The 26,072-nt window shown below is 38.5% G+C and overlaps 1 protein-coding gene across 2 annotated transcripts in view; it reads left to right on the forward strand.

Annotated features, from left to right (window-relative positions):
* Positions 1-1,584: 1,584 nt before the first annotated feature.
* The window catches only part of LOC126961713 (cytochrome P450 7B1), a 206,887-nt gene continuing 182,399 nt past the window's right edge, over positions 1,585-26,072 (forward strand). Inside the window, exon 1 of one of the 2 annotated variants that reach the window (XM_050802329.1) lies at positions 1,585-1,870. In XM_050802329.1, the coding sequence (XP_050658286.1) occupies positions 1,749-1,870 (122 nt within the window). In that variant the 5' untranslated portion in view covers positions 1,585-1,748. The remainder of the gene's footprint in view (positions 1,871-26,072) is intronic. The other variant, XM_050802330.1, reaches the window with a different exon arrangement.

The following is a 26,072-nucleotide window of genomic DNA, read 5'->3' on the forward strand; positions in this document are numbered from 1 at the left end:
ATTTAGCTCCCACTTATAAATGAGAACATGCCATATTTGGTTTTCTGTTGCTAAGGATAATGGCCCTGAGCTCCATCCATGTTCCTGCAAAGGATATGATCTCATTCTTTTTTATGGCTGCATAGTATTTCATGGTGTATATATACCACATTTTCTTTATTCAGTCTACCACTGATGGACATTTAGGTTGATTCCATGTCTTTGCTATTGTGAACAGTGCTGCAATGAACATAAGTGTGATGTGTCTTTGTGATAGAGTGAGTTATATTCCTTTGGGTATATACCCAGTAATGGGATTGCTGGATCCTATGGTAGTTCTGTCTTTGAGGAATCACCACACTGATTTTCCAAAATACATGTGGCCAACAAGCATATGAAAAAAAGCTCAAGGACACCGATCATCAAAACTACAATGGATTTTTTAAGTTAATAATGTGAACAGGCTGAGTATGAGGGACACGGTGGCTCAAGCTTGAGTATATATGTGCTGGCAGGGGGATCTGTACAATGAAGACAATTTGTGGAGGGCTTCTCATTGCAGGTGGAGGATATGACTTCCTCACAAAGGCAACGATTAAGAGTTCTGAACAGATTAAAAGCTGCATAGGTCTGTGTTTTAGGGAGGTGGAAATGGGGATGATGGACTGGAAGGGTAAAAAACCAGAGATCAGTTTTGAAGCTGCTGTACCCATTCCAGAGAAGTGTTGCATTGACAGAGCACCCAAGTCCTGGAATAGGACCATGGTTAGAACGGCAAGTATTTATCAGTTGGAATGGTAAACATTTATCAGGGGAGCAACCAGGTTATTTAATCCGAGTCTCATTATGTCTTCTATAAAATACTCATAAAAAATAGAAATTAAAAACGTGTGTAAACTATTCAGTGGATGGTCATTACTCAAAACAAGGTATTTTAAAAGTTTCTCCCTTATTCTTTCTGAGTGCAACCTGTAGTACCTGAACCACTTCTCTTTCGGCCCCTACCACGATGTTCTGCAATCTCTTTTTACCTGTCTCACCCTCTTCCTGTACTGTGTGCCTCATCGGGACTTCTGAAGGCTTACAGCCTAGGTCTTTGTATTCCGTGTCTCTGGCACGCGCCTCTGCACTCCGTAGGCCTCAACCAAAACTTGTGAGCAAATAGGAATGTTAAGGGGGTGAAGGAGGTGGGCGCGAAACGGTTTCGAGGTCGCTCACTCAGCCGGTTTCTGCCGCCAGGCCAACGCCGCTGGGTTGTATCTAAGAGATCGCCGGTGTCAGAGCGCAGCCGGCACCTTCCCAAGCATCTTGAGGGACAAGCAGAATCGCTCCTCCCGCAGGGCGCGGGCTAAGAAGTAAGGAACCCAAGGGGCTCCTGTCCAACTAAGAAGCGAAATCCCCCTCCTCCAGGCCTTCAGGGCTGGTTCTTGGGAAATCCTAACTCTTTCCCCTTCTAACCCCTTCCTTGGCCCTTCTTCCTGCCCTGGAGGATCAAGGGCGCTGTTTTCCAGAAGCTGCCGGGTCGGAAACGGTAGGGGAATGGGGCGGTACGCGTGGGTGGAGGATAGGCGGGGAGGGGGCAGTCCACGAACTTTTGTCACAGCCTGGGAGACCGCGGTGACATTCCTGTCTGCTCTGCCGGCAGGCCAGCCTCTCCGGCCCTGGACTAGGGGGCGCCGCCGAGAGAAGCCGCCGCAGGCTGCAGAGTCGCCGACCGCGCTGCTCGCAGGGAGACCCCGAGCTGCCCACCGCGGCCTAGCGCGCGCCGGATGGCAGGAGAAGTGTCAGCGGCCATGGGCCGCTTCTCGCTGGAGTGGTTGGGCCTCCCGGGCCTGGCCCTCGCCGCGGCCCTGCTGCTCCTGGCCCTCTGCTTGCTCGACCGGCGCACCAGGTAAGCGCCTCGGCCGCCCGGCCACGCATGCGCCCTGGGCCCCGCGGGCCGCGCGCGACCCAGATGGCGAAGGGAGTCCCCCTCCATGATTTCCAGTGCAGACAGTCAGAACTTGCTGCGGGGCACTGGCTTCCTCTGGGACTTTGTAATAACAAAGGCTTCTTCTGTCTTTTTCCCACACATACGCATACATATTAAAGCTTTGGGACCGAATTCCATTTGCTGCTCCAGCATAAGTTGTAGTAAGCCCTAGGTTGGCGGTATGCATTATGCATCACAGACACATTGTGTGTCTTGCCACTGTGAGTTGATGTTTTATGGCCTAGAAGTCATAGAGCATTTCAGGAGGGGAATATTCTTACATTTCATTAGTTAAGAGAGAACTATTTCAAGAAAATGTCAGTGCATGGTGTGAACAATAATTCTGAGTGCCTCTTCCTCAGTTTACCTCCCTGTACCTCATCTGGAAAGCTGAAATAATAGTACATGCCTCGTGAGATTTTTGTGAGTACTAAATGAGTTAATGGAGAGTATTTTATGTAGTTGCTCTATCATTTTTATAAGGACAAAACAAAACACAATAATGACAAAACCTAGACGTATGTCACTTCTTTACCTAATTTGAATTGTGGAAGTAGAAATAGAGAAGTTCAGATAAAATCATTCACTTTGAGTTTAATCTGTTTTTCCTTTCTTTCTGGGTCCTATTTTCATACTGCTCTGATGTTCATCGCTTTTGAAAACCAAGCAGATGCATTTTGTTGGGTGATAATTGATACATATATGTATGTATATTTGCATACATATATATCAATGTATAGATATCTATGTGTGTGTGATACAGGTTGTTTCTCAATAGTTTTTGGGGAAATGACACCTTTGCACTGCATACAAATATCTATCGTCATTTCTAGAATGCCTGGAGATGAGTACTGTAGGAGTATTTGCCTTTCTTCCCATGTCAGTTTTCAGAGATGTCCCTGGAATGTGCACTCCTCCAGGATGTCTTTTCCAGTGGCTGTGCTTTTGCTTTAGAGGCCAAGATGAGGACTCAGGACACTTGAACTTCAGTGGTATGTGATTCTATGTAGGTTCCACCTTCTCTATTTGCAGGGTCAGTCAAAGCCAGTTAAGTACCTCTAGGTATGCCTTTAAAGAGAGGTGGTAAAAGAAGGCTGTTGGTTCTATTCCAACTTTACATGCAGGGTAGAAACAGACAAGCTGACTAGGGCAGTTTGGATCAGTGAAGGTAATTGGTGTGAGAATGTGGAACTTGAGGGACAGGAAGGCGAAAGGGTAAGGTAGGCTTTCTCTCCTAGCGTTCTGAGAATAGGCTGATCTTTATATCATGAAAAATTATTTTACTGAGATATTCATGCCATCAATTGCCAATTCCTTCATACGAGACTGTTTAATGCTGCATATCTATGGGACACTACTTTGATTATATTGCATTTCATTGTGTAAAAGATAGCCTCATTTGTCCCAGTACAGAGTCATGTTCCTTATTTCTAGTGTTTGGACAATTTACTAATGCTCTACGAAAATGATTTTTCTGATATCACTTCTAAGAACAGAAACATGGTTAAGAGTCCCTGATATATTCTTACAGATTTTTTTAAAGCTTATGCTAATATGCATGAATATATGTTACTAAAAATAGTGGGGAAATATACCCTATGTTGCACCTTGTATTTTCCACTTTGCAATACATTTTAGTTACCTTCCTATGTCAGTTTATAGAAGTCATTATTTGTAATGATTATATAAATATACACCATACATACACAAAAACACACACACAAAACATGGATATCTTTGAGCTTTTGTGGAAATATTTATGTAGGATGGTGGAGTTGTTATCAAAATGTATGTGTGCTTTACATTTTAATAGATGTTGCCAAACTACTCTAAGCCTCAATTTATGTTACTACTAATCATCTGTGCAAGTGCCAATTTCTCCACATTCTGCCAATACTGGTAATATAAATCATTTTAATTTTGCCAATCTGATACATACAGAAAATGAAGCTTCATTTTTATCCCAAATTTTCATGTATTTACTTTTAAAAGAATTTGTATATTTTTAAAGACAATAATTGTCTGTTTCTTCAATAATTTATTTTTCGACTGGGTTCTTTTTCTATACAGTCAGCAAAGACTTACGTAATAGGAATTTTCATACTTTTTCATACCAGCTGCAATTATTTTTAATATTGTAATTTGCATTTGTTTAAGAGTTTTTAGATATATGTCCTTGCTTAGAAAGCCCTTCTTTTTCCTAACATGATAAAAATATTCAGCACAGTTTTCCATTATCACATTGAGAGATTTTTACATGTATATAGATTACATTTTTATTCTCGTTCCATTTTCATCTTTTGAACAATTATGGCTGAAAAGTGTGTAATATTGCATAGTATAGGAATGCCAGATGTTCCAAAGTAAAAATTTAAATATTACCTATAAAAATGGTAAAAAAAAAAATTTTAAAAATCAGTAAAAATCAATTCAGAGGTCATTTATTGCCTTCAGACACTTATCAATTCCAACTCTTTTGGCTACAGTACTTTGATTTCCTTTTGTGAAATTGTCTTTTCCCTTGTTGGTTATTATCTGGTGAGACTGTCAATCACAGATGCCATTGCAGTATTTATCAGGAGAGATGACAGTGGCTTGGCCTAGGGTTGTGACTGTGGGGTTGATGGAAGATGGTTAGAATCAGGATATATTTTTGACAACAGAGTCAACAGAATTTACTAATGGGCTAAACATGATGTGTGAGGGAGGTGGGAATCAACAAAGAAGCTTAGAAGTTTTGTTTCCCTTTTTTTTGTTGTTTTTGTTTTTTTGTCTGATTATTTAGTGAACGGTAATGTCATTTCCTTAGATAGGGAAGGTTTGGGGGAATTGAGGAGATCAATAATTCTGTTTGGGGTATGTTAAATAAGCAGTGAGCACCCAGAGCTCAGGGGAGAGGTCCAGGCGGGATACATATTTGTGAAAGCCACAAATGTGAAAAGGGAATTAAAGCATGAACAAGTTGAGATCGCCTGATGAAAGGGTTTGATGGAGAAGAGGAGGGCCTGGGTCACTCTCCTTACGGAAACTGAGCCTGGCAGAGAAAGAGGAAAGTTTTTTTGCATTCCTTTCTAGTCCGTTCCTACCAGAGTTCTGAGTCAGTTTTGTCCATTCTTGAACTTCATATAAATGGGATTATACAGTGTCCATTTTTGTGTATAACTTCTTTGTCTCAACATAATGATTTTAACATTCATTCATGTTGTTGTATCTATCATTAGTTCATTCGTTCTATTTAATTGTAGTTTGTAATATATATAACACAGGAGAAGATTGAGGGGCATAGAATATAGAGTTTTCTATCCACAACCACTTCTGAAAATTGACACTTTTCTAAGTAATTGTTGATTTTTTAATTTTTTTAAATACTTCCACCAGTAATACATGAGAGTTTACGTTGCTCCACATCCTTCCCAGTATTTATTAATGCCAGTCTATTGGTTGGAAGCACTATCTTTCTGGATTTTGGATTTTGTTTCTTTTCCTCTGAAGTGTTGATTTTTGTTTTAGCATGCAGATACATTTCTGGCTGATTATTCTGAACTCATGGAAGCTTAGTTTTACTCTTTGTCAAGGTGAGTCTATGAAAAGGTTGAGATATTTACAGATTCTCTCTTCTTTGGTGATGCTATGATTTGAACATTTGCTTCCCCTCTAAAATTTGTATGTTGAATTCCTAACCCCCAAGGTGACAGTGTTAAGCAGTGGGGTCTTTGGGTTATAATTAGATCATTAGGTCATTGCCGTCATAAATGAGATTAGTCTTCTTATAAAAGAGATCCCAAAGGGTTCCCTCGCCCCTTTGTCCATGTGAGGACACAGCAAGAAGATGGACGTTTATGAACCAGGAAGTGGGCCTTCATCAGATACTGAATGTACTTGTGCCTTGATCTTGAACTTCCCAGGCTCCAGAACTGTGAGAGATAAATCTCTGCTATTTATAAGTCAATCAGTTTATGGTATTTTGCAATAGCAGTCTGAATTGACTAAGGCAGATGAAATTCAAACCCTAAACTCTGTCACCCCAGTGGTGGGCAGTGGCTGAAGCTTCTGTGCAGGATTCCAGCAGATCCCTTCCGCTGGGCTTTTTGGGGGTCTTCCCTGAAGATGCACACGTCCAGAGTTGGCCAATAATTTGAGGGGTGTATATATACAGATTTTTGAGGTGCTTTCTTTTTTTCTAGATTTCTTTCCTTGATTGCCAGCCACTTCAGTAGCCCCAAACTCTGAAACCCCATGCTGATAATATTTGTAGCTTTTTGCTTGAGTTCCAGCTTGCTGATAGGGAGTGCCCTCAGGGGCAATCCTGTCCACGCTGGACCTCTCTCAATATGGGTCTGTTCTTTAAGCGTTGCCTCCCCTCCGATATCTGCCTTCTTTTGCCTGTTCTTCAGAGAGTATAAATTGGTTTCTTTTGTTTGTTTGTTTCATATTTTGTTTTCCGTGGAAATGTTGGGTTGGTTCAAGCAACTTTGCCATTTCTGGAATCCAAACTCTATGTAAGAAAGACATTTACCAGTGATTATTTCTAGGTGACATATTTCTATGGGATGGTTTTTCTTGTCTTTGTTTTGCTTATATGTATCTTTAAGGTGATATCAATAAATACGTATTTATTTTACAAAACAAAGAATAATAAATTTAAAATTTTATTTTAATATTTTATTTAAAATAAAACTTTGAGAAATATGTTTAAAGTGTTTTAAATTATCATTTCCATTGGAAGGACCAGCAGTTGGGTAGTCCTTCCCATAGAAGACTTCTTACTTAGAACTGGATGTGTTATGAAACGCAGTTCATCTACAGCAAGTCATTAATAACATGTTTTTGTCCAATAATGAGATATATTTTTAAATCACTGTGTATCAATAATAGACTTAGGTATAGATACCTACTTCCCAAATTATTGTTGAAGATAACATATAAAAATAGTCTGCATTGCAAAAGACAAACATGAAAACAAAGATGTCTCCATTCTTTCCTTGCTCAATCCCTACAAAAATGAAAAAAAAAATTAGTTTTTCTGAAACAATTAAAATAAATATAAGATGTTTGAATTCTTTTAAATAAATGAAAAATGGATTAAATAATACCTTTTTAAAATGAGGCACTTAAACCAGAATTAAAAATTTATAACGAAGAGGGGAAAGTATTTACAGAAAATACGATGGGGTGGGGGTGATAACAGATTTTGTTTTTAACTTGCAGTTCTGGATGTGAGACCCAAAATAGACCTTAGTGAGCTAAATTCAGGGTGCTGTCAAGGCTGTATTCCTTCTGGACAGTCTAGGAAAGAATACATTTCCTTGCCTCTCTCAGTTTCTAGGTGCCACTTAAATTCAAATCTCTTGCTCCTACTCTGACACTCCTGCCTCTCGTGAGGACAGTTGTGATTACACCAGGCGCACATAGGTAGTTTCGGATAATCTTCTCATGTCACGATCCTTAACTTAATCACATACTCTGCCTTACAAAGTCTTCCCGCTGAGCCCCCAAAATTCATGTCCATCCTACATTAAAAAAAAAAAAAATGCATTCACTCCATCCCAAATAGCCCCAAAAGTCTTAACCCATTTACAGTATCAACTCAAAGTCCAAAATCTCATCTGTTTAATAGTTCCAGATCTCATCATCTAAATCATAACGGTCAGGTATTTGCGAGGATCTGTGTATGATTCATCTTGGGGGCAAAATTCCGAAGAACTCTGTGGGCTCCCATGTGTGTCACAGACATTCACTCATGAGATATTTGTTTTGCCAGATCTTTTCTGGATAATCCTATCTTTATTCCTGGCTTCTGCTGACATGGTTGAGGGCAACTATTAGTCATTATTTTTATGACTATTAGTCATTAAGATTATTCCTTAATCTTTTCAACAATTGATTAAATATTCCGTACAAATGAATGAGTATGTGTGATGGGTTGAACTGGCTTTCTGATTCTTCCCACTGCTAGCAAAAGTTGTCTAGCCATGCCCTTAGCTTTCTCTGCAGAGCACTGTTTCCCGGCAGTGAATCTCCTAATTTAGTGCCTCTTGCAATCTGGATAGGTGGACGATTTCCCAAATCATCAATTCCTGATTCCTTTTTGCCTAACAGTTCTTCTCTTAATCTATCTCTTTCCTTTCACATTTTATTATAAATAGTGAGAAAAAAAATAAGCTAACCTTTCAACACTTTGCTTGGAAATCTCCTCAGCTAAATATCTAAGTTCATTATTTACAAGTTTTGTTTTCCACGTAACTCAAGGACACAATAGAGCTAGGATTTCTGCAACTTTATATAAGGATCCCTTTTACTCCATTTTCCAATAACACATTCCTCAGTTCTTCATTTCATGTGAGTCTTCACCAGCAGTGCCTTTAACATTCCTATTTCTACTGTTTATTTTTGATGACTTAAGCATTTTTTAAGATATGTTCTTTACCATACCCCTTACTTAATTCTTTCTGACCTCTCACTAAGGGGGTTGTTGATGTCTATATTTCTACTAACCATTTGTTCCAGTAAATATAGTTTTCTACCATCCTTCTCAGAATTCTTTTAGCATTTGCCCATTACCCAACTCCAAAGCCAATTCTACATTTTTAGGTATTTGTTATAGCAGCACACTACTTCCAGATACCACAAATCTCTATTAGTTTTATAATGTTACTATAACAAATTACCACTAATCTAGTGGCTTAAAACAACAGAGAATTTATTCTACAGTTCTGGAGGTTAGAAGTCCTCCTGGGCTAATGTCAAAGTATGAGCAAGGGCTGTGTCCCTTTTGGGAGCTCTCACAAAGAATTCATTTCTTTGACTTTTCCAGCGTCTGGAGGCCACCAAGACCTAGGTCACGGGCCCTTTCCCCATCTTCAAAACCAGCAGCATGGCATCTCTAAATCTCTCTCCTATGCTGACATTTCCACTCCCCTATTATAAGGACTCTTGTGATTATCTCGGGCCTGTGCTCACAATCCAGGACAATGTTCTCATCTCAAGATCCTTAATTTAAATCACATCTGCAAAGTCCCTTTTGACATGTATAGCACCAAATTCACAGGCTTCAAGAATTAGGGCATGGACAGTTGAGGGGCATTATTCTTCCTACCATACCTTTTGATGTCAATAATGACCTTATTAAAGCTTTTACTTGATAGGCACCTGTAATAGTATTTTAGGGCTGCTCTAACAAAGTACCACACACAAACTGGGTGGCCTAAACAATAGAAATTTATTGTCTCATATCCTAGAGGCTAGAAGTCTAAGATCAAAGTGTTTGCTGGGTTGCTTTCTTCTGTGGGTTGAGAGAGAGATTCTGTTCCATGCCTCTTGCCCAGTTTTTGGTGATTTTCTGGACTCTATGTTATATCATGGCTTATGGAAGCTTAACCCTGAACTCTGCTTTTATCTTCACACAGAATTCTCCCTGTGTTTGTGTCTGTGTCTACATTTCCGCTCTTTGTATGGATACTAGTTATATTGTTTTAGGGGCCCACCCTACTGCAGTATGCCCACATCTTAACTAATTATATCTGTAATGATGCTATTTCCAATTACAATCACATTCTGAGGTACTAGAGGTTAGGACTTCAACATGTGAGTTTTGAGGGGTCATGATTCAACCCATAACAGCATCATTTTAAAAAATAGATTCTTCTTATGTGAGTCTAAGATTTTTATCTCTACTAATCAGATATTGTAAACACTCTTAGGCACATTGGAGGAATAGGAGTGATGGTTAAACATTTTAATTAATTCATGATTTAGGCAGGCAGTGTGGCCTTATGGAAAGTTGAAAATAGATAACTTATGGCATAAAGAATAAAAAGCATATCGTATTTCAAAGCATCCCTCTTTCATACAGCTAAGCATGCCCTTCCTTTAGCTTTAGGCTTTGATTCCTACTAAAACACATTGGTCTTGGGGCAAGGAGCTTTCAACTTTTCTCACTGGACACTCACACCGCAGAGTAAATGAGTTTCAGATTTTTTCCTTTTAATATTTTAAATGTAATCTCCTAGGGTCCTTTAGCTGCCTTATTCCTGTGGATTTTCAAGCTTGCCTTTAGGTGGAAGTGAACTTTCCTTATCATTTTGCTCAAGTGATACTGATAAGGAAAGAACACTGATCCCGAATGTGGAGTATGGTGTTGGCCCAAAAGATCGAACATTGGAAATTAGAAATGACAGGATTTGGGGTCTTCCAGGCTTGATGTTATTCAGAGAAGATTTGATTATTGCTTGTTGGCGTAAATAGGACCTCACGCTTTTCAAAATGTGGTCACGTTTCTCACATGCTTTGATTCTCACATCTATCTAGTAGCTGGCATTTCCATTTTGTAGTTGACAAAGGTGACTCAGCTAGGTTCTGTAGACTACTCAGTGGTCACTACAGTTCTTGGATCCTTTGAATCATCTGTTGAAGGAAGGATTCTCTCTGAGATAATCTGGGAAATGTCAAGTGCTGAGGCTTCCTCTTCTGGGTTCAGTCTTTGAGATCTTTTTCTTGTTGAAACTTTCCTTATGCAGAGCAGGTTGTGTCCCCAGATGGAGATGTGGATTTATGTAAACATCTGGAATGGCAATTCACCACCTTCACAGGCAGTGGGTCATCTTGGCACTGTGGGTTACATTGAAGTAGGGTTTCTCAACCTGGAAATTTGGTGCTAGATGATTCTTTGTAGTGGGTGCTGTCCTTTGCAGTAAAATATTTAGCAGCTTTCCTTGCTGCTATCTATTGGATGCTTGTTGCATACCCTTCCCTTCCATGAAAATAATGAATGTCCTCAGATATTGTCAAATATCCTTTGGGTGAGGGTGGAGAACCACTGCATTGAAGAAGTGGAGGGCATGCCCACAGTCATATTCTGAGTGCAAAGGCTTGCTTGTAGTTAGAGGGAAATTCCCACTTTGGAATAGGTATGAATTATAAGTCAGATAGTAAAACACTGGGACTCTTATTGCCTTATCAAGGTCCTGGATATGGATGAGTGGCTTTTTACTTATACAGTGGAATATTCTCAAAATTTCTCATGATTGACATAAAAAGTAGTCATGAGCACAGAAAAATTTTGAGATGTATGGTTATGAATCATATACATTTTTGTATTAAAATAGATTTTTTTTTCTTAGAGCAGTTTAGGCTTAAAACAAAAAAAAACTGAGTGTATGGCTGGGCACAGTGGCTCATGCCTGTAATCCCAGCACTTTGGAAGACTGAGGTGGGTGGATCACTTGAGGTCAGCACTTTGAGAGAAGCCCGGCCAACATGGTGAAACCCTGTCTCTACTAAAAATAAAAATAAAAAACATTAGCTGGGCATGGTGGTGCGTGCCTGTAATCCCAGCTACTCGGGAGGCTGAGGCAGGAGGATCACTTGAACCCAGGAGGCAGAGGTTGCAGTGAGCTGAGATCACACCACTGCACTCCAGGCTGGGCGACAGAGCAAGACTCTATCTCAAAATAAAAAAAAAGGAGTGTAAAGTTCAAAAAGCTGCCCCATATGGTAAGTCCTCACTTAACATCATCTGGATTCTTGGATGGAAACTGCAACTTTAAGCAAGACACTGTATTTTCTACAGTAGGCTAATTGATATAAACAAGAGTTAAGTTCCTACAGCATATTTCTGGTCACAAAACCTCACAAAACTTCTAAATAAGGACCAAAAACACTTGTAATTTTAAACATTGAATTAAATGTGATATATACATACATTTAAGAAAGATGAGCAAAAGCAAGTAAGATTATTATTTACCCAATTATTCCAGTTCAGGGTCTCAGGTGGTCAGACCCTGTCCTGGCAGCTGTGGGTGCATGGCAGGAGCCAGCCCTTGACAGGACAGCATCCATCACAGGGGCCACTCACAGAAACCCACAGTCCCCCAGATGGAGATCATTTAGGCACAGCCACCAGCCTCACGTGCACAGCTCTGGGATGTGGGAAATAAAACAGAGGACCTGGAGAACACCCATGCAGACCTGGGATGAATGAACAAACTCCACACAGACATCGTACCCCGGTTGAATTGACACTTTTTTCTCATCAAGTTATCACAAATGCCATTGAATGAAAAACAACTGTATTTGGGGACCTGCTATACTCCGTTTATCCCTACCTTTCACTGCCCACTCCTTCAATTCCCTTACTATTAACACCTTGTGTTAGTGTGGTCCATCTATTACAATTGAGAAGTCAATACTGATACATCATTGTTAACTAAAGTTCATACTTTACATTAGGGTTCTTTCTGTGTTTTACATTCTGTGGGTTTTGACAAATGTCCAATGATGGTTTGGTTGTGCCCCAACCCAGATCTCATCTTGAATTGTAGTTCCCATAATCCTCAGGTGTCATGAGAAGAACCCAGTGGGAAGTGATTGGATCATGGGGCCAGTTTCCCTCATGCTATTCTCTCAATAGTGAGTACTCATGAGATCTGATGGTTTTATAAGCATATGACATTTCCCCTGCTGGCACTTCTCTCTCCTGCTGCCACGTAAAGAAGGACATATTTGCTTCCCCTTCAGCCATGTGTGTAAGCTTCCTGAAGCCTCCAAGGCATGCAGAACTGTGAGTGAATTAAACCAATTTTTCAGATAAATTAGCCAGTCTCGGGTATGTCTTAATAGCAGTGTGAAAATGGACTAATACAGTAGATTGGTTCCAAGGGAGTGGGACACTGCTTTACGGATTCCGAAAAAGCAACTTTGGAAATGGGTAGCAGATAGAGGGTGGAACAGTTTGGAAGGCTCAGAAAAAATACAGGAAAATGTGGGAAAGTTTGGAACTTCCTAGAGACTTGGAAGGCTTTGAAGACAGGAAGATGTGGAAAAGATTTTGGAACTTTCTAGAGACTTGCTGAATGGCTTTGACCAAAATGCTGATAGTGATATGGACAATAAAGTGGTTTCAGATGGAGATGAGGAACTCATTGGGAACTGGAGTAAAGGTCATGCTTGCTATGCAGAGAGTCTGGTGGCATTTTGCCCCTGCCCTAGAGATCTGTGGAACTTTGAGCTTGGAAGAGATGATCTAGGGTATCTGGTGGAAGAAATTTCTAAGTGGCAATGTGTTCAAGAGGAAGCAGAGCATGAAAGTTTGGAAAGTTTGCAGCCTGACAATGTGATGGGAAAGGAAAAACCATTTTAGAGAAATTCAAACCTACCACAGAAATTTGCATAAGTAAGGAGGAGTTGAATGTTAATCACAAATACAATGGGGAAAATGTCTCCAGGGCATCAGAGACCTTCATGGCAGCCCCTCCCATCACAGGCCCAGAGGCCTAGGAGGGAAAAATGGTTTTATGGGTCAGGCCTAACTCCTGTCCCACTGCTCTGTGCAGCCTAGGACATGGTGCTCTGTATTCCAGATGCCTCAGCTCCAGCTGTAGCTAAAAGGGGCCAAAGCACAGCTAGGGCCATTGCTTCAGAGGGTGCAAGCCTCAGGTCTTGGCAGCTTCCATGTGGTGTTGAGCCTGTGGGTGCACAGAAGTCAAGAACTGAGGTTTGCGAATCTCTGCCTAGATTTCAGAGGATGTATGTAAACACCTGGATGTCCAGGCAGAAGTGTGTTGCAGGGGAGGAGCCCTCATGGAGAACCTTTGCTAGTGCAGAAGGGAAATGTGGGGTTGGATTCCCCACACAGAGTCACTCCTGGGGCATTGCCTATTGGAATTGTGAGAAGGAGACCACCATCTTCCAGACCCCATTATGGTAGATCCACTGACAGCTTGCACTGAGCACCTGGAAAAGCCAGACACTCAATGTCAGCCCATGAAAGCAGCTGGGAGAGGGGCTGCACCCTTCAAAGCCACAGGAGTGGAGCTGCCCAAGGCCATGGAAGGCCATCTTGGATCAGAATGACCTGGATGTGAGACATGGAGTCAACGGAGATTATTTTGGAACTTTAAGGTTTGATGGCTGCCCTATTGGTTTTTGGACTTGCATGGGGCCCATAGCCCCTTTATTTTGGCCAGTTTCTCCCATTTGGAATGGGTGTGTTTACCCAATTCCGGTAGCCTCATTGTATCTAGGAAGTAACTAACTTGCTTTTGATTTTACAGGCTTATAGGTGGAAGGGACTTGCCTTGTCTCAGATGAGACTTTGGACTTGGACTTTTGGGTTAATACTGGAATGAGCTAAGACTTTGGGGTACTGTTGAAAAGGCATGATTGTGTTTTGAAATGTGAGAAAAATGAGATTTGGGAGGGGCCCGCAGAAGTATGATATGGTTTGGCTGTTCTCTCACCCAGATCTCATCTTGAATTGTGGCTCCCATAATCCCCACATGTGGTGGGAGGGGCCTGGTGGGAAGTGATTGAATCATGGGGGTTATTTCCCCCACGATGTTCTCGTGATAATGAGTGAGTTCTTATGAGATATGATGGTTTTATAAGTGTCTGACATTTCCCCTGCTGGCACTTCTCTGTCCTGTTGTCATGTGAAGAAGGATGTGTTTGCTTCCCCTTCCATCATGATAGTCAGTTTCCTGAGGCCTCCCCAGCTATGTGGAACTGTGAGTCAATTAAACCTCTTTTCTTTATAAATTACCCAGTCTCGGGTATGTCTTCACAGCAGCATGAAAATGGACTAATACAGTTATAGTGTCATACAGAATAGTTCCATGGCCCTAAAAATCCTGGCCTCTGCCATTCATCCCTCTTTCTTACCTACCTAACCTTTGGCAACCACTGATTTTTTTTTACTGTCTCCCTAGTTTTACCTTCCCTAAAATGTCATATGGTTGGAATCATGTTTTATGCTGCCTTTCCACATTGGCTTCTTTCACTCAGCAATATGCCTTTGATGTTTTTCCATGTCTTTTCAAGGCTTGATAGCTCTTCTTTTTATCACTCAATTATTCTAAATTACATAGATGTACCACAGTTTGTTAACTGACAGACATGAAAGACATTTTGATGGCTTCCAAGTTTTGGCAGTTATGAGTAAAGGTGCTAAAAATATTTATGTGCAGGATGTTATGTGTACTTCAGTTTTGAACTCGTTTGGGTAAGTATGCAGGGACAACATTGCTGGATCACATGGTAAGCGTATGTTTAGTTTTGTAAAAGTACTATCAAACTGTCTTCCAAAATGACTGTATGGTTTTGCAGTCCTACCAGCAATGAATGAGACTTGCTTTTTTCCCACATGCTTGAAAACATTTGGTGGTATCAGTGTTTTGGATTTTAGCCATACTAATAGGTGTGAAGTGATACTTATTGTTTTAATTTTCAGTTCCCTGATAATATAGAATGTTGTGCATCTTTTCATATGCTAATTTGCCATTTATATATCTTCTTTGGTTAGGTTTCTGTTAAGATGTTTTGCCCATTTAAAAAAATTAGGTTGTTTTCTTATTGTTGAATTGTAAGAGTTCTTTGTATACTTTGAATGTTTTGAAAATATTTTCTCTTAGCTTTGGCCTTGTATCTTTAGTCTCTTAACAGTGTCCTTGCAGAATAGAAGTTTTTAATTTTAATCAAGTTCAATTTCTCATTTTTTAAAATGGAACCTGCTTTCGGTGTTATATATAAGGATTCACTGTCATATTTTTTAAACTTTTTTTGTCAAGTGTTTCCCTGCTTTCTGTTGATCTTCTTGTTAGCAACTGAGGTTTTATACTATTCAAAATAAGTGTGATTCAGTTCAGAGTTATATTTGCACATTATTCTGATGAAAGGCAGCTTTCTATAGTGGCAGGAACATCAAACATTCCTGGATTTGAATCTAGGCTCCATCTCTTACTCATTTTGTTATTATAAATAAAGTATTTAATTTTTTTGAACCACGATGCATTAAGTATCTGCCAATACCAGATACATACTAGGTGCTTGATATATGGCAGTTCTACTGAGACTCTTCTTGAAGAATCAAGACATCCAGAGAATTCTACTGTTGAGTTGTTACCTAATGGCCATTGAGGCTCTAGTCAACAGTTCACTATAAATGTTAAATGGCAAAAAGGATACTGAAAAATGTACCAGTGGTTCTCAACTTGTGGAAATGCTATCATGGTGGAAATATAGTGACAGACTGTTAGTCTGTAAGCACAGAATTTATAAAGGACATATTAAGTATTCGTTCTTTTTCAATTTTAGTTTTTACTTGCTTTTGTTCTAAGTCCAGCTGTCTCTACTTAGCTGCATTATCAGTTACCTATTCAGCACGCTAAAAGGAATCTGGGATCACAGTAAATAATATCTGCCAGCAAGTACCTTTGAGGCACTACTCTGCCTATTCTATTTGTGAGGGATATTTTATTGTGGTGCTTCTCAAACTAGCTGTGATGAAGGACTGGTTTTCTTGGTATTTGTTTTAATTTGCATCTGTCAAGGACTGATACCTTGGTAAATTAAGAAAAATGATTCATAAAATAAAATTTTAAAAATGATACAAACCTAAAGCATTTTTCTTAATTATTAGATTGAACAGACTTAAAATTGTTCTGTAAAATTGTACCATTTTGCAGTCCTACCCGTAATGAATGAGACTTGCTAAAATTGGTCTAAAACTTTCTAAATGTTTACTCTCAGGCTTTGCATTTATCTCTTTGTGACTTATACCAGTCATCTCTGCACTTTGAGTGACACTGATCTTTTTAACTATTGTCAAGTCCCTATTTCTCTGAGCAAAGCTTTGTCTGTAAGCAGGAATGATCTTGTTATTTGTAATTGAGGAAATGAGGTAAAGTCAGAATACCAGATTATCATGGGTTATCTCTATTTGAAAGCTTAGAGGACAGTCAGCTTGCACATTGGGTTTCCTTGGCACTAACCAGAGACTCTTTCCTCTTAGTTGCTATTTGGACCAAAAAAAAAAAAAAAATAGTATGGATTTTTTTCTATCTTTCAGCCCTCTCACCCGACATACATATATATCATTATACTCCCCTCTCCAATGCTGTAATTAGTAAGAAATAAGATTAAAATGCTGTTAAGATAAGTTTTAGTCAAAGTAAGAATTTAATGATTTTTTTGAGTTCCGAGATGTTAAGGTTATATAGATAATGAGTTGTTTTGAAATGTTGATTTGTTGACATCACTGTATCACATAAGTCAATTATTTCCGTTTCTAATTACTTAATTACTCTCAAGCAAGATCCTTCGTGCTCTAGATCCCTCACATTGTTACCACTGCCCAGGGAATGAGTAGAACCAGGCTGCCATCATTAGTGGATGTTTTTCTTGTTTCTTCCCCTTTTCTTATAATACAATATAGGAAAAGGATGTGGACAGCTTAGTGTAAAGTCATTTTCAATTCAAGAGTATGCTGAACTTAACAGATGGATTTTTGTGTCTTTTAGAGGAAGTGACAGGGAGATCTCCAGGCACCTCTGTGGCTCTTGGTTAATAGCAAATCACTTAGTACATCACGTTATGCTTTCCATTATAAAGCCCAGAGGTTGGATTGTTTCTTGTTACCATTTGAGACAGATTTCTGGCTTGCTTCACTGTTACATGTTGTCTTTAAAAAATGGTCCTAAGATAGAGAACATTCTCATTGTGTAATAAAAGCATGATAACCCTAAAATCAAACATCTTGTTGTTTATTTTGTACTTCATTCAAAATAACCATTTAATGATTCATGGGACCTTCAGGAGTGCTAATGGGATCAACATTGATGATTGCTCAATTCTGTCATCACATTTTACTGGTAAATCGTGGTTATTCCTTTAAATACTTCATCTGTTTTGTCATAACAGAAAATCTATTCAGAAGTTGTGTTGGATTAGCATAAATCTCTTATCTCTATCAGAAGAATATCTTAGAGTGCTCACCTAATAATGTGGGGCACTATCTTGGTCTGTTTGGGTACTCTAATAAAAATATAGACTGGGAGGATTAGAAAGATCAAAGTTATTTTTCATAGTTCTGGAGGCTGGGAAGTCCTAGATGAAGGTTCCAGCAGTTGCTGTGTCTGGCGAAGGCTCATTCCTCATAGTTAGTGCCTGTTCACTGTGTCATCATGTGGAGGAAGGGGCAAAGGACCTGTTGGGCTTCTTTTATAAGGGCACTAATCCAATTTGTGAGGGCTCCACCTTCATGAATTAAACACCTCCCAAGGCCCCACCTTCTGATACCATCACCTTGTAGATTAGGTTTCAGCATATGAATCTTAGGGTGATGCAGAAAGGCAGATCATAGCTGGCAATTTGTGTATGTGAAGTTTTCTGCAGCTCAGTCTTTCCCTACACTGGGACCTTCTTGCAGAAAGTGGTGTCCTGGTAGGTAAAGAGCATGACTATAAAGCTAAAATGAGCATGGATCCAAAATTCAGCTCTACCCCAATACAAATGGTGACTTTTGAGAGGATGGTAAGGGAAGATGGAAGTGAACATCATCGAGGTCCTCCTACGTGCTAGCCTCTGTGCCTAGATATTTTGCATCTATTATCTCATTTTATCCTCACTCATATTCAAGAGGTTAGCTATTATTAAGCAATTTTCAAAAGAAAAGACTAAAATAATAAAAGATTAAGGTGCTGTGCTACTTGGGAATAGACCTGGGTTTTTGATTGTAGATCCATTAGACCATGGTAGACAGAATAAAGCCTTTTCAGCCCCAGAGAGAGCCATATTCTAATCTTCAGAACCTATGAATATGGTAGGCTACATGGCAAAGGGGAATTAAGGTTGCAGAAGGAATGAAGGTTGCTAGTCAGCTGACCTTAAAATAGGGGATTATCTTGCAGTTTTTGAGAGGGCCCAGTGGAATCAGGATTATTAAAACTGGAAACAGGAGGCAGAAAAAGGAGGTCAGAGTTATATGATTTGAGAAATACTTGACTTTTGCTGACTTTGAAGATGGATGGTGGATGAATTAGTCCCTGAGCCAAAGAATGCAGGCAGCCTTTGGAAGTTGGAAAAGGCAAAGAAACAAGAGTTTTCCCTGGAGCTTCCAGAAAGGAATTCAGCCATACCTGCCCTGCCAATACTGTGATTTTAGCCCAATGAGGCCCATGGCCTCTGGCCCATAGAACTGTAAAAAAAAAAAAATAAACTTTTGCTACTTAAGCCCCTAAATTTGTGGTAATTTGTTACAGCATTCTTAGAAAACTATTGTAATGGCCATATTCCCCATGTTCTTTGCATCAAACTACACTGCCTCTTGCAAGGAGGTTCAAAGGGTGAAAAAGATTGGGAGATTGGACCTTGGTGGACTTTTCTAGTTGCTTATGAGGAGCAGGATGGAAAGTGAACATTCTGTAATAAATACTCAGTGCCTTTGCCGCTGTGCTAATACATCATCATTTGAGAATTTTGGGTCTCAGATTTTACAGATTATCATGGGGTCACAGATTAGTATTGATTTCTGTGTTCCTTACCCATAGATTCACAAGTAAGTTTTGAATGTTAGTTATAAATCTAGCAACTCAATGAATTTTAAAAATTGTTTTGAAAATAAGTCAGATGTTGAAGGTATTGAGACTCAGATATGATTTGGTTAGGAGATTTTTTCTTGCCCAGACCTGGTGCATACCTACTTATGGTTGCCTGCAGCCTGGAGGAGAAAGCTGAGCTTGACTCTGAGAATTTGAAGGGATTTAAGGGAATGGAAGTTGTACTTCACCGATTTCCCAAAAATAATAGAGAGAGCCATCATCTGCAGAGGAAAAATTAACAGCTTCTTGTAGGAGAAGGTTTTTGTGCTTTATACAAAGTAAAATCCCATTGAAACTACTCCAGGTTACTGTTCTGTGAAAGGCAAAGGATAAAATTATAGAAAGCTACTTTGCTGAGTAAGAGAAGGTGACATCTATTATATCATGCATTTTTATAGCTGAATTGCTCAGTTTTATGGATTTGGCATTTTTTTCAATGTAGAAGTATTTGGGATGGGATCCTTTTTTTCTACAGGTAAGTGGAAAGGATTAATTAAGTCTGTAATTGCTTAATATAAAAATTAATAGAAATTCTAACAAAAGTATACCCATAACAGGATTTAAATTCATTGTCATTTCTCCTTGTAACTTCATCCTAAATAGTTGACATTAATAAAGAAGAAACTTTAGAAGCTTTACTTTAGTTTTAGCACCTAGCATAATATCTGGCACTGAGTAGATTCTCAGTGGGTATTTGTTAGAAGAATGAAGGGTGAATGAATGAATAAATAGTTTGGTACAGTAATTGTTATCTTTTTCCATTATGAATATTTTAGAGTTCTAGATATTGATATCAAAAATACAAACTGCATACAAATTGAAACCTAATGTTACAAAACCACATTTTCTGCTGTTCCATTAAAAACTGAAGATTTCATTAGCAAGTGCTTACCTAATTGTGAATATTTTATAAATGGAGAACATATTAGTGTAACGACTTGTTTCACATAAACCTAACTGCACACAGTAATTGGAGTGCAGATGACCTCTAACATTCCTCTTCTGAAAATTCAGTTTAAAATTATGTATAACAATACATATTTAGGTTTAGGTACTAGACTTTCAGGTTTAGGTTCTGGATTTGTATAACTGTGCTTAAGATTCCATTTCCTGGCATATGTAGATAGTGTTATTTAACAAATGGGAACTCCTTCGTGAAAGTGCTGAGCCTGTTTTTGGTAATCACACAGAATTACACACATTTGGTTCTTAGTACACTTGAAACAAGTAGTGGTAGGATGAGAGCTCGTAAACCATTTAAAAGACTAGTTTTCTGTTTGAAAAACCAAAGTTGTCCAGGTGAAAGCAGTGCTTTTTATTAGCTGTATCTTAGAACTATGAATACTCAAATTATCTTATCTCAGGAAGGCAAGAGGCTTACTGTCAGGTCACTGGCATGGAAAACTTAGTGTTGTAGTGTTGTATTTCAGTAATGCTGTCCTTTAGGGCTAGAATGTAAAGGAATTCTCTGGATAATAAGCAGATACCGCTTTAGCATTGGCTACTCCAATATTGTTGGTTCCTTTTTATATTTTTTATAGTAAGTGTATAGTATTATGGAATTGATTTTGACTTATAATAAGGATGGCCAACACTTTTGAGAGTTGTCTATGAGCTGATTATACATAGAGGAAAGTGTCTTATATTCACTATTGTATTGAATTTTATTGAATCCTCTTATGGTAACTTTCCTCATTTTATAGAGGTTGAAAGTAAGTTTTATTTAAATAATGTGTCTAATGTGATGCAGTTCAAACTCACAATGTTTGACTTCAAACTTCTTAACAGTTTTTTCCTTTTTCTTATTCTTTTTCAATCTCTCTTACAACAATATTCTGACATTTGCACTCCCCCTTTACTAAAAATGAAAATATTAAGAGCTAGTACATTTTAAGCATTGCTAGAAGAAATGTAAGTATGATATGAATATACACAATTACACACATTTGGACTTTTTAAAAAGACTATATTAAGCCTAAGAACAAAGCAGGCAAAAATGATCTGCTGTCTCCCTCTTGCACTAGATTGTGTGAAAGCCACACTTGACGGTCCGCATTGGCAAATGCCTTTTTTTTCTCTATCCCATTTACTGGCTATTACATCCACTTGCTTACTGGCTTAGTAGAGGTTTGGGGTCTACTGTGTGCCTAGACTGCCCTACGTCAGATGTAATGGAAGGCAGTAGAGAAGATGCAGGAAGCTGCCTTGTGACACAAGGGTAGTAGCCAGGCAAAAGTCACATCTCAGTCGTTCTGAAAACTTGTAAAATTTGCTTCAAGATTGTTTTCAAAAGTAAAACCAGATTGAAGGAACCTGGAATCAAAGGGGAAGGATATTTTCACCCACTGGGAATTAATTATAGACAGTTTAGTGTGTTTCTCATCTTAACAATCCTTCCTAAATGGATTATGCAAGCTGTTGCATGTGTCATCGCTGCAGTTACTATTGCACTTAGAGAAGCAGCATTAAATATTGAATGAGAAAGTGTTACAGACAGTTCAAATATTACTTTATGTAGCAAAACAGTGGTTCCTGATATGTCTCTTGTTGCTTTCAGGTCTATAGCGAACTTTTAATCTTGGTTTGGATTTTGAATGACCTTTTTCACATGGGCAAAGAACCTTAGCACCGAATACAGAATGCAAAACCTTTGTCCTTATATTTCTTTGCAGTCATACATCCAAATTCTTTCACTTACATGCATGTATATGTGCGTGTATATGTATGTATATGTATATATACATATACATATATACACACATGTATAAATATATGTGTGTATACATATATATATATATATTTCAAACTAGTTCTACCCTTTTTGCTTCTCAGTGTGTCGTACCATATGGTGTAGAGTGTCGTGCCAAAAGATAAAAATATTCCTAGAACATATGAAATCACCAGTCAACTGAAGAAGGGTAAAGACTTTTGACCAAAGCATTTATGACTCTGATGTATTTGCAGGCAATAGTACATGGCATAATACACACAATTTTAAAAAGAAGACATATTTTAAAGTTAAACTGACTCTTACTTTCTAAGAGAATCCAAAAATAAAGTCTTTGTAAAATTTTTTACAGAAATTGATTCAAATCAGTGTTTTTTTCCTATATTGAAATTCTCAATATCCATTTATGGAATTTGCCCTGCTTATTTTAGTCTCTAGAGTTACCATACAATTTGGCTCTTTGAGTTTTCAGAAGCAGAGACTTGGAGATGAAACCCACTGCAGGTGGATGGAGTCTTTGGGTTATAGATAACATGGCCATTACATAGTTTTTCTAACTTATTCCATGGGTAAGATGTTCTAACTAGTAAAGAAAGGTGCAGAAGATAAGATTTCACAACATTCCTAGGGTCTATGTAATAATGTTGAATGACAGTGTGATTCGGGCTGTTTCTTTTGCATCAATAAATAATAAATGGTCCATAAGTGGTCCATGCTACGCTGTATTTTGCTACTCAGATTTTATTCATTTTAGGGCTCAAGTTGACCTGCATTCCTTTATGCTACATTGAATATTGTTTTCAACTACTTAATCAGACAAAAAAGGGAAAAAACTTAAGTCGTTAATTTCCTAGCCGAGGCTTGAGCATATTTTTTTAGCAGAGAAATAAAGTGTTGCATTAAATAGCGTAAGTGCTATTGATATGAAATTTCTGGGTAGCAGCTCTGTAAATAGTGTTCATGTTATATGCCAAAAATTCCATCTTACCCTTCGTGTCTTCACTAATTATGCTTATTCACTTTTTATATTTAATCACTTCTAATTTTTTTTTTTTTTTTTTTTTTTTTTTACAAAATGACCCTACCTGGGTTTGATTTTTACATGATGGATCTATAATAGAGAAGATGTCTTTCCTCATCTATTGCTAAGCTCATGGCTGAGATCCCAATAACAAAAGATATATTAACAAGAGAAAAACACACACATTTATTTAGCATAAGTTTGATGTGACACAGGACCCTTCAGAAATAAAGACCCAAAGGAACAGGAAAATCTATGTATCTTTCTGACAAGTTTGATGAAGAGTAGACAATTGTGCAAAAGTATGATTGAACCAAGGAGGTATTATCTAAATTGGAGGGCAATTTGCAAACTCTTCAGATTCTTCTTGGCATCTCTGTGTCTTTGAGGATAAGGTTGTTCCTTTCCTCTGGGTAGAGGGAGAGTATCTTTGGAATTAAAGTCTTACGACCTCCTTTAGAGAAAGGGCAGCTAGGTCTTACGACCTGCTTCAGGGGAGAAGGAAGGAGGGGAAGATGAGAGTGACCTTCCTGCTTCTACTGTTTTCTCAAATGCCATGCTGCCATATTGTGGGGGAGCATATCCTAAACCCCACCACTTGCTAAAGCACATCTGAGTAATGCCTCTCCTCATTTCATGTTTATTAGTTTCTTATAAAAAGGAACACATGATTGAATTGTCTCAAGTGCTGTGTTTATACGATAGGGCAAGAAGGTTTATAAGTATTTTAGGATGATCAAATTTGTGGGACATCTCATGCCCTGTGTGTGACAAATTGATAATAATGCTAGATTATTTAATCCTGAAAAATTGGTTGTTCTTTATTTGTCAGCAACTTAAAGTTTTGTAATTGTATTTAGGATATGCATAGATTCGATTGCAAACCGACCTCCTTCTTTAGAACAGATAATTATCAACAAAAGGAAAGACAAGCAAGAAACACACAGAGACAGCATTTCTGTCAAAGGATGACTTTAGAAAAGGACCAGAATTTTGGCTCTGTCAGGAGCATACTTTTTGCAGGGTCTGTGAAACATTGGTAAGATCAAATAAAGAAGCATCAATGGCAGTGAGCACTTTCCTCTTCGAACTACTGTTAACAAGCCTTCACTGGAATGCTACAGTTACAACCAGGTCAGTAAAATAACTAATTCTCTCCTTATTGAAAGAGAATAAGTAGGACCATGCTGTTTATGAAGTAAGCATTAATGGAGCACACACAGCAGAAGAAATGGCATGACAACATTTGTCACTAACTTTCTGTAAGGCTCAGTTTTCTCATCTGTAAATGAAGAAGCTGAACCAGATCATCATTTAGGAATGATATGATTCCACAAGGACATTACTATACATTGACCACCCCCACAAATCACATACATTTCTGCTGTGTGAAATGTGCCTGTTCTCAAACACACCATGCCTTTTTCTGACTTCATGATGGTACCCTTCTTTTCAGCATAAATGCTCTACCTCTGTGGAATTTTCTCAGCTCTCCCCTAAACAGAGTTCACTATCTCCTCCCCTAGGTTCCTGCAGCATGTCAGAATTCACATCACAATGTATTATAATTATCAGTTAATATATATTCTCTGGCTGATATGTCAGCAACTAATATGATAATCAAGGTCTATTTTTTACTCATCTCTGTGTCCTCAGCACCTAGAAAAATGTCTGGCACATTGTAGGTCATCAACAAATAATAACATTAGTGACTAAGGAAAGAACTATGCTTAAATAAAATCAATGCCCAATCATAACATGGAAAACAGAGCCTGTGGACTATTTTCTTTATAGTCATTATTAGTTCACAATATGCCGAGAAACCTGAGAATACACAGTTTACTATAAGGAATATGAGTCATGGCTCCATATTAATTGGAGCTAAGGTGGTTGTTGAGAATTACTCTTAGACTGCCTGTCAAATAAGAACAGTAGTTTCAAGACTCACTGTATCAGGATCACAGGATGCTGAATCCCAGGGTGAGTTCAGGCCATGAGAAACATCTCATGTCTGAAGATTGGAGCAATGCTATTTCAGATAATTAGAATAAGTGGTTTTTTTAATGCAATTTACTTACTAAGGATATTTGGAGCTCTAAATCAGAGACACAAGAACTCAAATCAGATTGGAACTCAGTTCAGAGACAAGAAAACCATTTGTAAAAACAATTTGGATGAAACTCTTGTGACAGAAAGGAAACAGAGAAGGTGAAGTATTTGACCATCTATATTTATACTTGTTTGCAATGTGTCAGGTCAAGATATGGCAGAGTGCTAAAGAGCAGGGCTTTAGAATCAGAGTTAAGGATGTGTTTGAATACTAGCTCCCTTACTTACTTGAGGTAAGACTTCTCACAAGTTATTTTACCTCTGATGATAGAAGAAGTTTTGGACGCAAACAGTTGATTTTGGAAAGGTTTTATTGCACAGACCCTTGAAGGAAAGCAGATATGTGCTATTCAGTAAATACTTACTGAACTCCTGCAATGGGAAACCCTGAGGCAAGTAGAAATGATAATAACCTCCGAATTCTGCCACTAAGGAGGTTATAACTGAGTTAGGAAGACATGTATAAATATGGGACCTGTTTATACCCATCTTCCAATGTTCACATTTATGTGTTCTATTAATTCAAGATTGCTTAACAAATTCAAGGTTTGTCAGTGTTTATACGTAGTTTTTTTTTTTTTTAACTTGATCCCCTAAAGTTGTGACTTGCACTAGGAGGAGAGTTAAGGCTACTAGTAGCAACTGTGCCTATTGACATGACTTTTCCAACAATCACTAAGGCAAAAGAAAGGGACTGTTGACACCCCAATATCCAGCTTTCTAATCTATTAGTCTTTCCATTTGTGTATTCCTTTCAGTTCAAGTCACCAAGTGTTTATTGGCTACCTACTATATACATGCTTTGTTAGCTACTGGTTACATAGAGATGAAAGTCAGTTCCTGTCCTCAAAGAACCCTAAATCTATAGAGGTATGTAAATAATCCTGCAAT

Source organism: Macaca thibetana, chromosome 8 (assembly GCF_024542745.1).
Source record: "Macaca thibetana thibetana isolate TM-01 chromosome 8, ASM2454274v1, whole genome shotgun sequence".
In the NCBI taxonomy this organism is placed as follows: Eukaryota; Metazoa; Chordata; class Mammalia; order Primates; family Cercopithecidae; genus Macaca; species Macaca thibetana.